Here is a 14,828-nt window from a genome sequence, read left to right as displayed (position 1 = left end):
CTGCGGCCTGCCATGATCAGCAATCCATCAGGCAATCAGGGAAATTAAACATGTTAAAAATGCCTGGGTAATCATGATTTTTAAACATGTTTACAATTGTGGCAATGTGACGATCCCCCGAAGGCCGAGTTGGAAAACTGGGACATTGCCACAATTAACTGCTGATGTATGGAGTCCATTAGACAAAAGTAGATTCACAACACCTTGCTCAGAGGAAGTGACTGTGTTTCTTCCTGTCTGAGCAGCATATGGATGGAGCACGGAGCAGCAGAATCAGGGAAGTCTGACACAACTAAAGCTAACAGGACAGTGAAAGCGCCCTGGAGAGGGCAGTGAAATTGCCCATCCTTTTCTAGTACCTACTGCTACCTATAAATGGATTTTACCAACTACAAATGTATGTATTATTGTCTGTGAAGTATTATAGGGTCAGTATCTGCATGGAGTGTTGGTCCGTGTAGTGCTATTGTGGAGGTTCTTGAGGTACTTCCTGGTAAGTTAGCTCTTCAATTAAAAACACATAACTACTGTATATGACACAATATAGGTACTTCTATTGTTTAGAGATAAATGGTAAATGGATTATCATGTATATGCAAATGTATGCAAGTAAGACCTTCAATTCATTTGCACCTAGAATTCTGGCAATTTTACTAGTTTATTGCAGTATGCTGAGACTTTTTTTTAATACTTCTTTTCTAAATAATCCATCCTTTTCTAGCACCTGCTGCCACTTATAAACAGATTACAGCAACTTCTATTTTGTGTATCAGCTAAGAACGTAGGAAGCTTTAAGGTGAGAATCAACAAGTACATACAGAAATTGTACAGAAATTGAATACAGGAATAGACCCCTCTCAAGTACCAACAAAAAAATCTTTATGAATCCATTTAATATATATATGGTTTTTAAATGCTAAATGCTTTATAGTATATAAATGACCGCAAGTAACAATAATTTACACAGGTCTAAAGTGGCAAAAATTTATAATATGCAGCTAATGAATACAATAAAAAAAAATGGTTCTGGTAACTGAAAAACTGGACGGTGCACATTCAAAAATACACTGGTGGACGATCTCCAAGCGCTGCTAAGTAAATCTGGAATCCTTATGTTTTAAGATCCTCAAAAAAACAGAGTGAAATGGTATTTATAAGGGAGTCTCTACAATTGGCCGTTCACTTATACTGTCACCGGCAACTGACCTTCGGCAAGTGCCCTATGTTCCCATAAAGGTTTCTTTCTCCCTCTCTTCAATTCAAGGCACTATCACATCCTCATCTATAGCATACAGGTCATTAGAACCAAGCTTACCTGAACGATAAGCCCTATGTGCATACAAAGGTATCTTTAATGGATCCTCCTTCTTTGGAATCCTCTATCGATCATGTATATGTGTATACAGCTCCGCAACAACTTCTTTTTTTTAAAAAACTCCATCAGTCCATTTATATAAAAAACAATGGTTTTCTCTTTAATTACCACAGTCCACATAAAAGAGATTTAAAATTCCATACAGAAAATTTATATAGAAGTACCCAATTTATGGACAGGCAGGACCGCTTCCACTTACACCCCTAAGCTGGAATGGGGGGTAGGGTACAACCCACTACTGGAAAAGATGTTAAAACCAATCAAGTAGGTGTCCAAGTAAGTGGTTGGTTCAGGCCTGGGGTCTTCTCATCAAATCACCAACGCGTTTCGGATGTCAATCCTTCCTCAGGGTGACACCAAGGATTCCAAAGAAGGAGGATCCATTAAAGATACCTTTGTATGCACATAGGGCTTATCATTCAGGTAAGCTTGGTTCTAATGACCTGTATGCTATAGATGAGGATGTGATAGTGCCTTGAATTGAAGAGAGGGAGAAAGAAACCTTTATGGGAACATAGGGCACTTGCCGAAGGTCAGTTGCCGGTGACAGTATAAGTGAACGGCCAATTGTAGAGACTCCCTTATAAATACCATTTCACTCTGTTTTTTTGAGGATCTTAAAACATAAGGATTCCAGATTTACTTAGCAGCGCTTGGAGATCGTCCACCAGTGTATTGTTGTATGTAGAAAGAAGTGGTGTTCTTTTGGACGAATATCAAGCTGCAGCTAGGGCGCAAGTTATTGTTTCATTGTTTGTATACTATATGGTGCACATTCAAAGGTTGTGCAAGATATAAAATGTATATTACCGCCTTCGGTTCCATACAATGAGAAGCAGAATTAGTTTCACAGCTCTGTAAATGTAGACACTGACCTTTTCTAATGTACTGAGATCCATAGGATTAAATATATATTCTGAATAATCAGGATGTTGTTCCAATGACACTGGCTTTTGGAATGGTTCTGTCTGTGAAAAATAAAGCAATACTTGTGAAAAGAGACCATTAGGGGTAAATTTACTAATAGGGGGTAAATTTAGTAAGATTCGTGTTTGGTCGAGTTTGCATTCTTATGTCAATTTAGCTTGTTTTTGCAACTCTGAGATTTACTAAAGTCAAACACAGGTATAAAAACTCCACCCAAATAGAAATAGACGGCAAAACACACAAATAGAAGTCAATGACCATCAAACCAAATAACAAGTACTTTCTACAGACAAGAATACAACATGCGGATTTACTAAGAATGTTTCAAAACACGCAGCAAAATAGAAAAATTAACCAGACCTGCCTGTGAGCAGTGTGTTGTGCATCGCTTATCTGTGTCACTGTGTCAATAAATGGTTAAAAAAAAAAAAAAAAAAATAAGATTTTACTCACCGATAAATCTATTTCTCGTAGTCCGTAGTGGATGCTGGGGACTCCGTCAGGACAATGGGGAATAGCGGCTCCGCAGGAGTCAGGGCACAAAAAGTGAAAGCTTTTGGACCTAGGTGGTGTGCACTGGCTCCTCCCCTTATGACCCTCCTCCAAGCCTCAGTTAGGATACTGTGCCCGGACGAGCGTACACAATAAGGAAGGATTTTGAATCCCGGGTAAGACTCATACCAGCCACACCAATCACACCGTACAACTTGTGATCTGAACCCAGTTAACAGTATGATAACAGAGGAGCCTCTGAAAAGATGGCTCACTACAACAAAAACCCGATTTTGTTAACAATAACTATGTACAAGTATTGCAGACAATCCGCACTTGGGATGGGCGCCCAGCATCCACTACGGACTACGAGAAATAGATTTATCGGTGAGTAAAATCTTATTTTCTCTAACGTCCTAAGTGGATGCTGGGGACTCCGTCAGGACCATGGGGATTATACCAAAGCTCCCAAACGGGCGGGAGAGTGCGGATGACTCTGCAGCACCGAATGAGAGAACTCCAGGTCCTCCTCAGCCAGGGTATCAAATTTGTAGAATTTAGCAAACGTGTTTGCCCCTGACCAAGTAGCTGCTCGGCAAAGTTGTAAAGCCGAGACCCCTCGGGCAACCGCCCAGGATGAGCCCACTTTCCTTGTGGAATGGGCTTTTACAGATTTTGGCTGTGGCAGGCCTGCCACAGAATGTGCAAGCTGAATTGTACTACAAATCCAACGCGCAATAGTCTGCTTAGAAGCAGGAGCACCCAGCTTGTTGGGTGCATACAGGATAAACAGCGAGTCAGATTTCCTGACTCCAGCCGTCCTGGAAACATATATTTTCAGGGCCCTGACTACGTCCAGCAACTTGGAGTCCTCCAAGTCCCTAGTAGCCGCATGCACCACAATAGGTTGGTTTAGGTGAAACGCTGAAACCACCTTAGGAAGAAATTGAGGACGAGTCCTCAATTCCGCCCTATCCGAATGAAATATCAGGTAAGGGCTTTTATAGGATAAAGCCGCCAATTCAGATACTCGCCTGGCAGAAGCCAGGGCCAACAACATTACCACTTTCCATGTGAGATATTTTAATTCCACCGTGGCAAGTGGCTCAAACCAATGTGATTTTAGGAATCCCAAAACTACATTGAGATCCCAAGGTGCCACTGGGGGCACAAAGGGAGGCTGTATATGCAGTACCCCTTTTACAAAAGTCTGAACTTCAGGAAATGAAGCCAATTCTCTCTGAAAGAAAATCGACAAGGCCGAAATTTGAACCTTAATGGACCCTAATGAAATTCCTCTGTTGGGGCCTTCTTGGTCTCGCACCACGCAACATATTTTCGCCAAATACGGTGATAATGCTGTGCAGTTACATCCTTCCTAGCTTTAATCAGGGTAGGAATAACTTCATCTGGAATGCCTTTTTCCTTCAGAATCCGGCGTTCAACCGCCATGCCGTCAAACGCAGCCGCAGTAAGTCTTGGAACAGACAGGGTCCCTGCTGAAGCAGGTCCCTTCTTAGCGGCAGAGGCCACGGGTCCTCTGTGAGCATCTCTTGAAGTTCCGGGTACCAAGTCCTTCTTGGCCAATCCGGAGCCACTAGTATAGTTCTTACTCCTCTCCGTCTTATAATTCTCAGTACCTTGGGTAAGAGGCAGAGGAGGGAACACATACACTGACTGGAACACTCAAGGTGTTACCAGAGCGTCCACAGCTATTGCCTGCGGGTCTCTTGACCTGGCGCAATACCTGTCTAGTTTTTTGTTGAGGCGTGACGCCATCATGTCCACCTTTGGTTTTTCCCAACGGTTCACAATCATGAGGAAGACTTCCGGATGAAGTCCCCACTCTCCCGGGTGTAGGTCGTGTCTGCTGAGGAAGTCTGCTTCCCAGTTGTCCACTCCCGGAATGAACACTGCTGACAGTGCTATCACATGATTTTCCGCCCATTGCAGAATCCTTGCAGCTTCTGTCATTGCCCTCCTGCTTCTTGTGCCGCCCTGCCTGTTTATGTGGGCGACTGCTGTGATGTTGTCCGACTGGATCAACACCGGCTGACCCTGAAGCAGAGGCTTTGCTAGGCTTAGAGCATTGTAAATTGCCCTTAGTTCCAGTATATTTATGTGAAGTGAAGTCTCCAGGCTTGACCACACTCCCTGGAAGTTTCTTCCTTGTGTGACTGCTCCCCAGCCTCTCAGGCTGGCATCCGTGGTCACCAGGATCCAGTCCTGAATGCCGAATCTGCGGCCCTCTAGGAGATGAGCACTTCGCAGTCACCACAGAAGAGATACCCTTGTCCTTGGAGACAGGGTTATTTTCTGATGCATCTGAAGATGCGATCCGGACCATTTGTCCAGCAGATCCCACTGAAAAATTCTTGCGTGGAATCTGCCGAATGGAATCGCTTCGTAAGAAGCCACCATTTTTCCCAGGACCCTTGTGCATTGATGCACTGACACCTTTCCTGGTTTTAGGAGGTTCCTGACTAGCTCGGATAACTCCCTGGCTTTCTCCTCCGGGAGAAATACCTTTTTCTGGACTGTGTCCAGAATCATCCCTAGGAACAGCAGACGTGTCGTCGGAATCAGCTGCGATTTTGGAATATTTTAAATCCACCCGTGCTGTTGTAGTACTTCTTGAGATAGTGCTACTCCGACTTCTAACTGTTCTCTGGACCTTGCCCTTATTAGGAGATCGTCCAAGTAAGGGATAATTAATACGCCTTTTCTTCGAAGAAGAATCATCATTTCGGCCATTACCTTGGTAAAGACCCGGGGTGCCGTGGACAATCCAAACGGCAGCGTCTGAAACTGATAATGACAGTTCTGTATTACGAACCTGAGATACCCTTGGTGAGAAGGGCAAATCGGGACATGGAGATAGGCATCCTTGATGTCCAGAGACACCATATAGTCCCCTTCTTCCAGGTTCGCTATCACTGCTCTGAGTGATTCCATCTTGAATTTGAACCTTTTGATATAAGTGTTCAAAGATTTTAGATTTAAAATCGGTCTCACCGAACCGTCTGGTTTCGGTACCACAAACAGTGTGGAGTAATATCCCTTCCCTTGTTGTAGGAGGGGTACTTTTATTATCACCTGTTGGGAGTACAGCTTGTGAATGGCTCCCAATACCGCCTCCCTGTCGGAGGGAGCTATTGGTAAAGCAGACTTCAGGAACCGGCGAGGGGGAGACGTCTCGAATTTCAATTTGTACCCCTGAGATACTACTTGCAGGATCCAGGGGTTCACTTGCGAGTGAGCCCACTGCGCGCTGAAATTTCTGAGACGACCTCCCACCGTACCTGAGTCTGCTTGTAAGGACCCAGCGTCATGCTGAGGACTTGGCAGAAGCGGAAGAGGGCTTCTGTTCTTGGGAAGAAGCTGTCTGCTGCAGTCTTTTTCCCCTTCCTCTACCCCGGGGCAGATATGACTGTCCTTTTGTCCGCTTGCCTTTATGGGAACGAAAGGACTGATGCTGAAAAGACGGTGTCTTTTTCTGTTGAGAGGTGACTTGAGGTAAAAATGTGGATTTCCCAGCCGTTGCCGTGGTTACCAGGTCTGCTAGACCGACCCCAAATAACTCCTCCCCTTTATACGGCAATACCTCCATGTGCCGTTTTGAATCCGCATCACCTGACCACTGTCGCGTCCATAACCCTCTTCTGGCAGAAATGGACAGCGCACTTACTCTTGATGCCAGAGTGCAAATATCTCTCTGTGCATCTCGCATATATAAAAATGTATCTTTTAATTGCTCAATAGTCAATAAAATACTGTCCCTATCCAGGGTATCAATATTCTCAGTCAGGGAGTCCGACCACGCCACCCCAGCACTGCACATCCAGGCTGAGGCGATTGCTGGTCGCAGTATAACACCAGTATGTGTGTATATACTTTTAAGGATATTTTCCAGCCTCCTATCTGCTGGCTCCTTAAGGGCGGCCGTTTCTGGAGACGGTAACGCCACTTGTTTTGATAAGCGTGTGAGCGCCTTATCTACCCTAGGGGGTGTTTCCCAACGAGCCCTAACCTCTGGTGGGAAGGGATATAGTGTCAATAATTTTTTAGAAATTAGCAGTTTTTTGTCGGGGGTAACCCACGCTTCATCACACACTTCATTCAATTCCTCTGATTCAGGAAAAACTACGGGTAGTTTTTTTCACACCCCACATAATACCCCTTTTCGTGGTACTTGCAGTATCAGAGATGTGCAAAACCTCCTTCATTGCCGTGATCATGTAACGTGTGGCCCTACTGGAAAATACGTTTGTTTCTTCACCGTCGACACTGGAGTCAGTGTCTGTGTCTGGGTCCGTGTCGACCCACTGAGGTAACGGGCGTTTTATAGCCCCTGACGGTGTTTGAGACGCCTGGACAGGCACTAACTGAGCTGCCGCCTGTCTCATGTCGTCAACAGTTTTTTGTAACGTGCCGACACTGTCACGTAATTCCTTAATTACGGCCATCCATTCAGGTGTCGACTCCCTAGGGGGTGACATCACCATTATAGCCAATTGCTCCGCCTCCACATCATTTTCCTCCTCATACATGTCGACACACACGTACCGACACCCAGCACACACACAGGGAATGCTCTGATAGAGGACAGGACCCCACTTAGCCCCTTGGGGAGACAGAGGGAGAGTTTGCCAGCACACACCAGAGCGCTATATATGTATAGGGACAACCTTACAATAAGTGTCTATCCCTTATAGCTGCTTATATCTGTTATTTTGCCAAATAAGTGCCCCCCTCTCTTTTTTACCCTGTTTCTGTAGTGCAGGATGCAGGGGAGATTCTGGGAGCCTTCCTACCAGCGGAGCTGTGTGGGAAAAATGGCGCTGTGTGCTGAGGAGATAGGCCCCGCCCCCTTCTCGGCGGGCTCTTCTCCCGCTTTTTTCTGGAAAACTGGCAGGGGTTAAATACATCCATATAGCCCAGGAGCTATATGTGATGTATTTTTTGCCAAGAAAAAAGAAAAGTGACTGATTGCGCTATTTCTCCAGGTGCGTATATGAATAAAAACACGTGTTTTTCACTTCTCTGGTGTTTATTTTAGTACAAACGTTATATCTCATACAACAATATAATAAAAAATGAAGTATGCATACTCATTAGGGGCACATTCTAAAAAATTATTTTATAATAATAAAAATGATGATATTTCTCTGTTTTAGACATCCAGTGCTCAAATCTATCAGAGACAATTAATAGTTACACTCCTGGATTAAAATGCAACATAATTTATGTATCCACAACGTTTAAACTGTGATTTTCCAAGGTGAAAACTCAGTTCTCTGTTTAAAGACACAGTTTCCACAACATTGAATATTGCTTATCTTCGTTGTATTAGAACTCAGTCTTTAGCATAGGACCACAGTTCTCATTCATATAATTGCAAAGTCCATAGACTGACAGTTTCTAAATAGAGCCGCTTACCACCGTGTCCGTGGATGCAGACGTGATGGGGAGATCCTCACCGTGCACAGCGATGCTGGTTTGCTTTCCTTCTCCCCGTCCGTCCTCCGTGGTGGTAGCGGTGCTGGATGGTTTCTAACCCTCAACGTGAGTGGGGCCGCTTGTATGTGGACAATTTTCAGAATAGACTCTCCACCTTGCTAGCCGCGTCTCCTTTGATTGCAGTTCAGCTGGAGCGGCAGGTGTGTAGGAGGTCTCGTTGGTTGTCCTTAGCTCCCAATCCGGCAGGGTTGATCCCAAACAATGTCGCTGATCACTTGGCAGGGTGAAAGGCAATTCTCTAACGCGTTTCGCACACAGGTGCTTCCTCAAAGAGTGCTACACTCCTTGGAAAATCACAGTTTAAACGTTGTGGATACATAAATTATGTTGCATTTTAATCCAGGAGTGTAACTATTAATTGTCTCTGATAGATTTGAGCACTGGATGTCTAAAACAGAGAAATATCATCATTTTTATTATTATAAAATAATTTTTTAGAATGTGCCCCTAATGAGTATGCATACTTAATTTTTTATTATATTGTTGTATGAGATATAACGTTTGTACTAAAATAAACACCAGAGAAGTGAAAAACACGTGTTTTTATTCATATACGCACCTGGAGAAATAGCGCAATCAGTCACTTTTCTTTTTTCTTGTGTAGCTTCTTGATCAGTGTTTTGATCAAGTTTTAGCTGTACGTACACAGGTACAGCTGGACAAAGATTGCAGCTCTAAATTTATAAATCTCAAATTAAGAGCAAATAATACAATTAACAAATTAGCGCCTGGATCAGGGTTGTTATTTTTTGCCAAATAAGGTAAATTCATTGCTTCCCAGGGCGCCCCCCCCCAGCGCCCTGCACCCTCAGTGACCGAAGTGTGCTGAGAGCAATGGCGCACAGCTGCAGTGCTGTGCGCTACCTTATGAAGACAGGAAAGTCTTCTGCCGCTGATTTATGGACCTCTTCTTGCTTCAGCATCTGTAAGGGGGCCGGCGGCGCGGCTCCGGGACCCATCCATGGCTGGGCCTGTGATCGTCCCTCTGGAGCTAATGTCCAGTAGCCAAGAAGCCCAATCCACTCTGCACGCAGGTGAGTTCGCTTCTTCTCCCCTTAGTCCCACGCTGCAGTGAGCCTGTTGCCAGCAGGACTCACTGAAAAATAAAAATAAAAACCTAAGTATACTTTTACTTCTAAGCAGCTCAGGAGAGCCACCTAGATTGCACCCTTCTCGGCCGGGCACAAAGATCTAACTGAGGCTTGGAGGAGGGTCATAGGGGGAGGAGCCAGTGCACACCACCTAGGTCCAAAAGCTTTTACTTTTTGTGCCCTGTCTCCTGCGGAGCCGCTATTCCCCATGGTCCTGACGGAGTCCCCAGCATCCACTAAGGACGTTAGAGAAAAGTATAACCAGCACAAGCTCTATGAGACGGTTCTGGTCCTGGAATTTGTGTGGGGCTCCCCCATAATTCCTTGAGGTGCAAGGAGTAATCCTGGACTTCATTCCACGCCAGGCAGGACAACTCTTGAATGGGGACCGCTTTGGGTAGGGGGGGGGGGGGGGGGGGGGTGTTCATGAGAATACAGGGGACCCCCACATAGTTTTTCCCCCTGTATTTTCATGACCGGAACCAGCTTATAGAGCTCAGGGCTATTATCCTTTTCTTTATTTTGGGGGTGGGAGGGGGCTTGCTGGGATGCATTTTTTTTCTAATTTTTAACCATTTATGTACATAGGTAGGTCTATTGATTTCTGCCTAATACGACTGGACTCACACACAGAGTAATCATGATTGCATAGATAGACCATTGAAAAACATGATTCAGTGAAGTACGATTCTTAATAAATTTAAGTGTTTGATCTGGAAAAACAGTCACATATCAGCAATGCCCAGCGTTTCCAATCTCGGACAATCACAATTCACAGTTAATAAAATAAGAATTTACTTACCGATAATTCTATTTCTCATAGTCCGTAGTGGATGCTGGGGACTCCGTAAGGACCATGGGGAATAGCGGCTCCGCAGGAGACTTGGCACATCTAAAGAAAGCTTTAGGACTACCTGGTGTGCACTGGCTCCTCCCCCTATGACCCCCCTCCAAGCCTCAGTTAGGATACTGTGCCCGGACGAGCGTACACAATAAGGAAGGATTTTGAATCCCGGGTAAGACTCATACCAGCCACACCAATCACACCGTATAACCTGTGATCTGAACCCAGTTAACAGCATGATAATAGAGGAGCCTCTGAAAGATGGCTCACAACAATAATAACCCGATTTTTGTAACAATAACTATGTACAAGTATTGCAGACAATCCGCACTTGGGATGGGCGCCCAGCATCCACTACGGACTATGAGAAATAGAATTATCGGTAAGTAAATTCTTATTTTCTCTAACGTACTAAGTGGATGCTGGGGACTCCGTAAGGACCATGGGGATTATACCAAAGCTCCCAAACGGGCGGGAGAGTGCGGATGACTCTGCAGCACCAAATGAGAGAACTCCAGGTCCTCCTCAGCCAGGATATCAATTTTGTAGAATTTTACAAACGTATTTGCTCCTGACCAAGTAGCTGCTCGGCAAAGTTGTAAAGCCGAGACCCCTCGGGCAGCCGCCCAAGATGAGCCCACCTTCCTTGTGGAGTAGGCATTTACAGATTTTTGGCTGTGGCAGGCCTGCCACAGAATGTGCAAGCTGAATTGTACTACAAATCCAACGAGCAATAGTCTGCTTAGAAGCAGGAGCACCCAGCTTGTTGGGTGCATACAGGATAAACAGCGAGTCAGATTTCCTGACTCCAGCCCTCCTGGAAACATATATTTTCAGGGCCCCGACAACGTCTAGCAACTTGGAGTCCTCCAAGTCCCTAGTAGCCGCAGGCACCACAAATAGGTTGGTTCAGGTGAAACGCTGAAACCACCTTAGGGAGAAACTGAGGACGAGTCCTCAATTCCGCCCTGTCCGAATGGAACATCAGATAAGGGCTATTTCAGGATAAAGCCGCCAATTCTGACACGCGCCTGGCCCAGGCCAGGGCCAACAGCATGACCACTTTCCATGTGAGATATTTTAACTCCACAGATTTAAGTGGTTCAAACCAATGTGACTTTTGGAACCCAAAACTACCTTGAGATCCCAAAGTGCCACTGGAGGCACAAAAGGAGGCTGTATATGCAGTACCCCTTTTACAAACGTCTGAACTTCAGGGACTGAAGCTAGTTCTTTTTGGAAGAAAATTGACAGGGCCGAAATTTGAACCTTAATGGACCCCAATTTCAGGCCCATAGACACTCCTGTTTGCAGGAAATGTAGGAATCGACCCAGTTGAATTTCCACCGTCGGGCCTTACTGGCCTCGCACCACGCAACATATTTTCGCCAATTGCGGTGATAATGTTTTTGCGGTTACATCCTTCCTGGCTTTGATCAGGATAGGGATGACTTCATCCGGAATGAGGCCACGGATCCTCCGTGAGCATCTCTTGAAGTTCCGGTTTACCAAGTCCTTCTTGGCCCATCCGGAGCCACGAATATAGTGCTTACTCCTCTCCATCTTATCAATCTCAGTACCTTGGGTATGAGAGGCAGAGGAGGGAACACATACCCTGACTGGTACACCCACGGTGTTACCAGAGCGTCTACAGCTATTGCCTGAGGGTCCCTGGACCTGGCGCAATACCTGTCGAGTTTTTCCCAACGGTTTATAATCATGTGGAAGACTTCTGGGTGAAGTCCCCACTCTCCCGGGTGGAGGTCGTGCTGAGGAAGTCTGCTTCCCAGTTATCCACTCCCGGAATGAATACTGCTGACAGTGCTATCACATGATTTTCCGCCCAGCGAAGAATCCTTGCAGCTTCTGCCATTGCCCTCCTGCTTCTTGTGCCACCCTGTCTGTTTACGTGGGTGACTGCCGTGATGTTGTCCGACTGGATCAACACCGGCTGACCTTGAAGCAGAGGTCTTGCTAAGCTTAGAGCATTGTAAATGTCCCTTAGCTTCAGGATATTTATGTGAAGTGATGTCTCCAGGCTTGACCATAAGTCCTGGATATTCCTTCCCTGTGTGACTGCTCCCCAGCCTCGCAGGCTGGCATCCGTGGTTACCAGGACCCAGTCCTGAATGCCGAATCTGCGGCCCTCTAGAAGATGAGCACTCTGCAACCACCACAGGAGGGACCCCTTGTCCTTGGTGACAGGGTTATCCGCTGATGCATCTGAAGATGCGACCCGGACCATTTGTCCAGCAGGTCCCACTGGAAAGTTCTTGCGTGGAATCTGCCGAATGGGATTGCTTCGTAGGAAGCCACCATTTTACCCAGAACCCTTGTGCATTGATGCACAGAGACTTGGCTCGGTTTTAGGAGGTTCCTGACTAGCTCGGATAACTCCCTGGCTTTCTCCTCCGGGAGAAACACCTTTTTCTGGACTGTGTCCAGGATCATCCCTAGGAACAGAAGACAAGTCGTCGGAACCAGCTGCGATTTTGGAATATTGAGAATCCAACCGTGCTGCAGCAACACTACCTGAGATAGTGCTACACCGACCTCCAACTGTTCCCTGGATCTTACCCTTATCAGGGAATTGTCCAAGTAAGGGATAACTAAAATTCACTTCCTTCGAAGGAATATCATCATTTCGGCCATTACCTTGGTAAAGACCCGGGGTGCCGTGGACCATCCATACGGCAGCGTCTGAACTGATAGTGACAGTTCTGTACCATAAACCTGAGGTACCCTTGGTGAGAAGGGTAAATTTTGACATGAAGGTAAGCATCCTTGATGTCCCGAGACATCATGTAGTCCCCTTCTTCCAGGTTCGCAAGCACTGCTCTGAGTGACTCAATCTTGAATTTGAACCTCTGTATGTAAGTGTTCAAAGATTTTAGATTTAGAATCGGTCTCACCGAGCCGTCCGGCTTCGGTACCACAACAGTGTGGAATAATACCCCGTTCCCTGTTGCAGGAGGGGTATCTTGATTATCACCTGCTGGGAATACAGCTTGTGAATGGCTTCCAAAACTGTCTCCCTGTCAGAAGGAAACATCGGTAAAGCCGACTTTAGGAAACGGCGAGGGGGAGACGTCTCGAATTCTAATTTGTACCCCTGAGATATCACCTGAAGGATCCAGGGGTCTACTTGCGAGTGAGCCCACTGCGCGCTGAAATTCATTGAGACGGGCCCCCCACCGTGCCTGATTCTGCTTGTAAAGCCCCAGCGTATACTGAGGGCTTGGCAGAGGCGGGAGAGGGTTTCTGTTCCTGGGAACTGGCTGATTTCTGCAGCCTTTTTCCTCTCCCTCTGTCACGGGGCAGAAATGAGGAACCTTTTGCCCGCTTATCCACGAAAAGACTGCGCCTGATAATACGGCGTCTTCTCATGTTGAGAGGCGACCTGGGGTACAAACGTGGATTTCCCAGCTGTTGCCGTGGCCACCAGGTCTGAAAGACCGACCCCAAATAACTCCTCCCCTTAATAAGGCAATACTTCCAAATGCCGTTTGGAATACGCATCACCTGACCACTGACGTGTCCATAACCCTCTACTGGTAGAAATGGACAACGCACTTAGACTTGATGCCAGTCGGCAAATATTCCGCTGTGCATCACGCATATATAGAAATGCATCTTTCAAATGCTCTATAGGCAAAAATATACTGTCCCTATCTAGGGTATCAATATTTTCAGTCAGGGAATCCGACCACGCCAACCCAGCACTGCACATCCAGGCTGAGGCGATTGCTGGTCGCAGTATAACACCAGTATGTGTGTAAATACATTTTAGGATACCCTCCTGCTTTCTATCAGCAGGATCCTTAAGGGCGGCCATCTCAGGAGAGGATAGAGCCCTTACAAGCGTGTGAGCGCTTTATCCACCCTAGGGGGTGTTTCCCAACGCACCCTAACCTCTGGCGGGAAAGGATATAATGCCAATAACATTTTAGAAATTATCAGTTGTTATCGGGGGAAACCCACGCATCATCACACACCTCATTTAATTTCTCAGATTCAGGAAAACTACAGGTAGTTTTTCCTCACCGAACATAATATCCCTTTTTGGTGGTACTCGTATTATCAGAAATGTGTAAAACATTTTTCATTGCCTCAATCATGTAACGTGTGGCCCTACTGGAAGTCACATATGTCTCTTCACCGTCGACACTGGAGTCAGTATCCGTGTCGGCGTCTATATCTGCCATCTGAGGTAACGGGCGCTTTAGAGCCCCTGACGGCCTATGAGACGTCTGGACAGGCACAAGCTGAGTAGCCGGCTGTCTCATGTCAACCACTGTCTTTTATACAGAGCTGACACTGTCACGTAATTTCTTCCAACAGTTCATCCACTCAGGTGTCGACCCCCTAGGGGGTGACATCACTATTACAGGCAATCTGCTCCGTCTCCACATCATTTTTCTCCTCATACATGTCGACACAAAAGTACCGACATACAGCACACACACAGGGAATGCTCTGATAGAGGACAGGACCCCACTAGCCCTTTGGGGAGACAGAGGGAGAGTTTGCCAGCACACACCAGAGCGCTATATATATATATATATATATATACAGGGAT

General features: G+C 46.0%; 1 protein-coding gene across 15 annotated transcripts in view; it reads right to left on the bottom strand.

The window, feature by feature from the left end:
• Nucleotides 1–14,828, bottom strand: part of ZMYND8 (zinc finger MYND-type containing 8) — a 248,958-nt gene that overhangs the window by 112,609 nt on the left and 121,521 nt on the right. For all 15 annotated transcript variants that reach the window (XM_063958910.1, XM_063958912.1, XM_063958909.1 and 12 more), the window contains one exon: nt 2,251–2,343. In XM_063958910.1, the coding sequence (XP_063814980.1) occupies nt 2,251–2,343 (93 nt within the window). The remainder of the gene's footprint in view (nt 1–2,250; nt 2,344–14,828) is intronic.

Source organism: Pseudophryne corroboree, chromosome 3 (genome assembly GCF_028390025.1).
Source record: "Pseudophryne corroboree isolate aPseCor3 chromosome 3, aPseCor3.hap2, whole genome shotgun sequence".
NCBI lineage: Eukaryota > Metazoa > Chordata > Amphibia > Anura > Myobatrachidae > Pseudophryne > Pseudophryne corroboree.
This window is presented reverse-complemented; position numbering and strand designations above follow the sequence as displayed.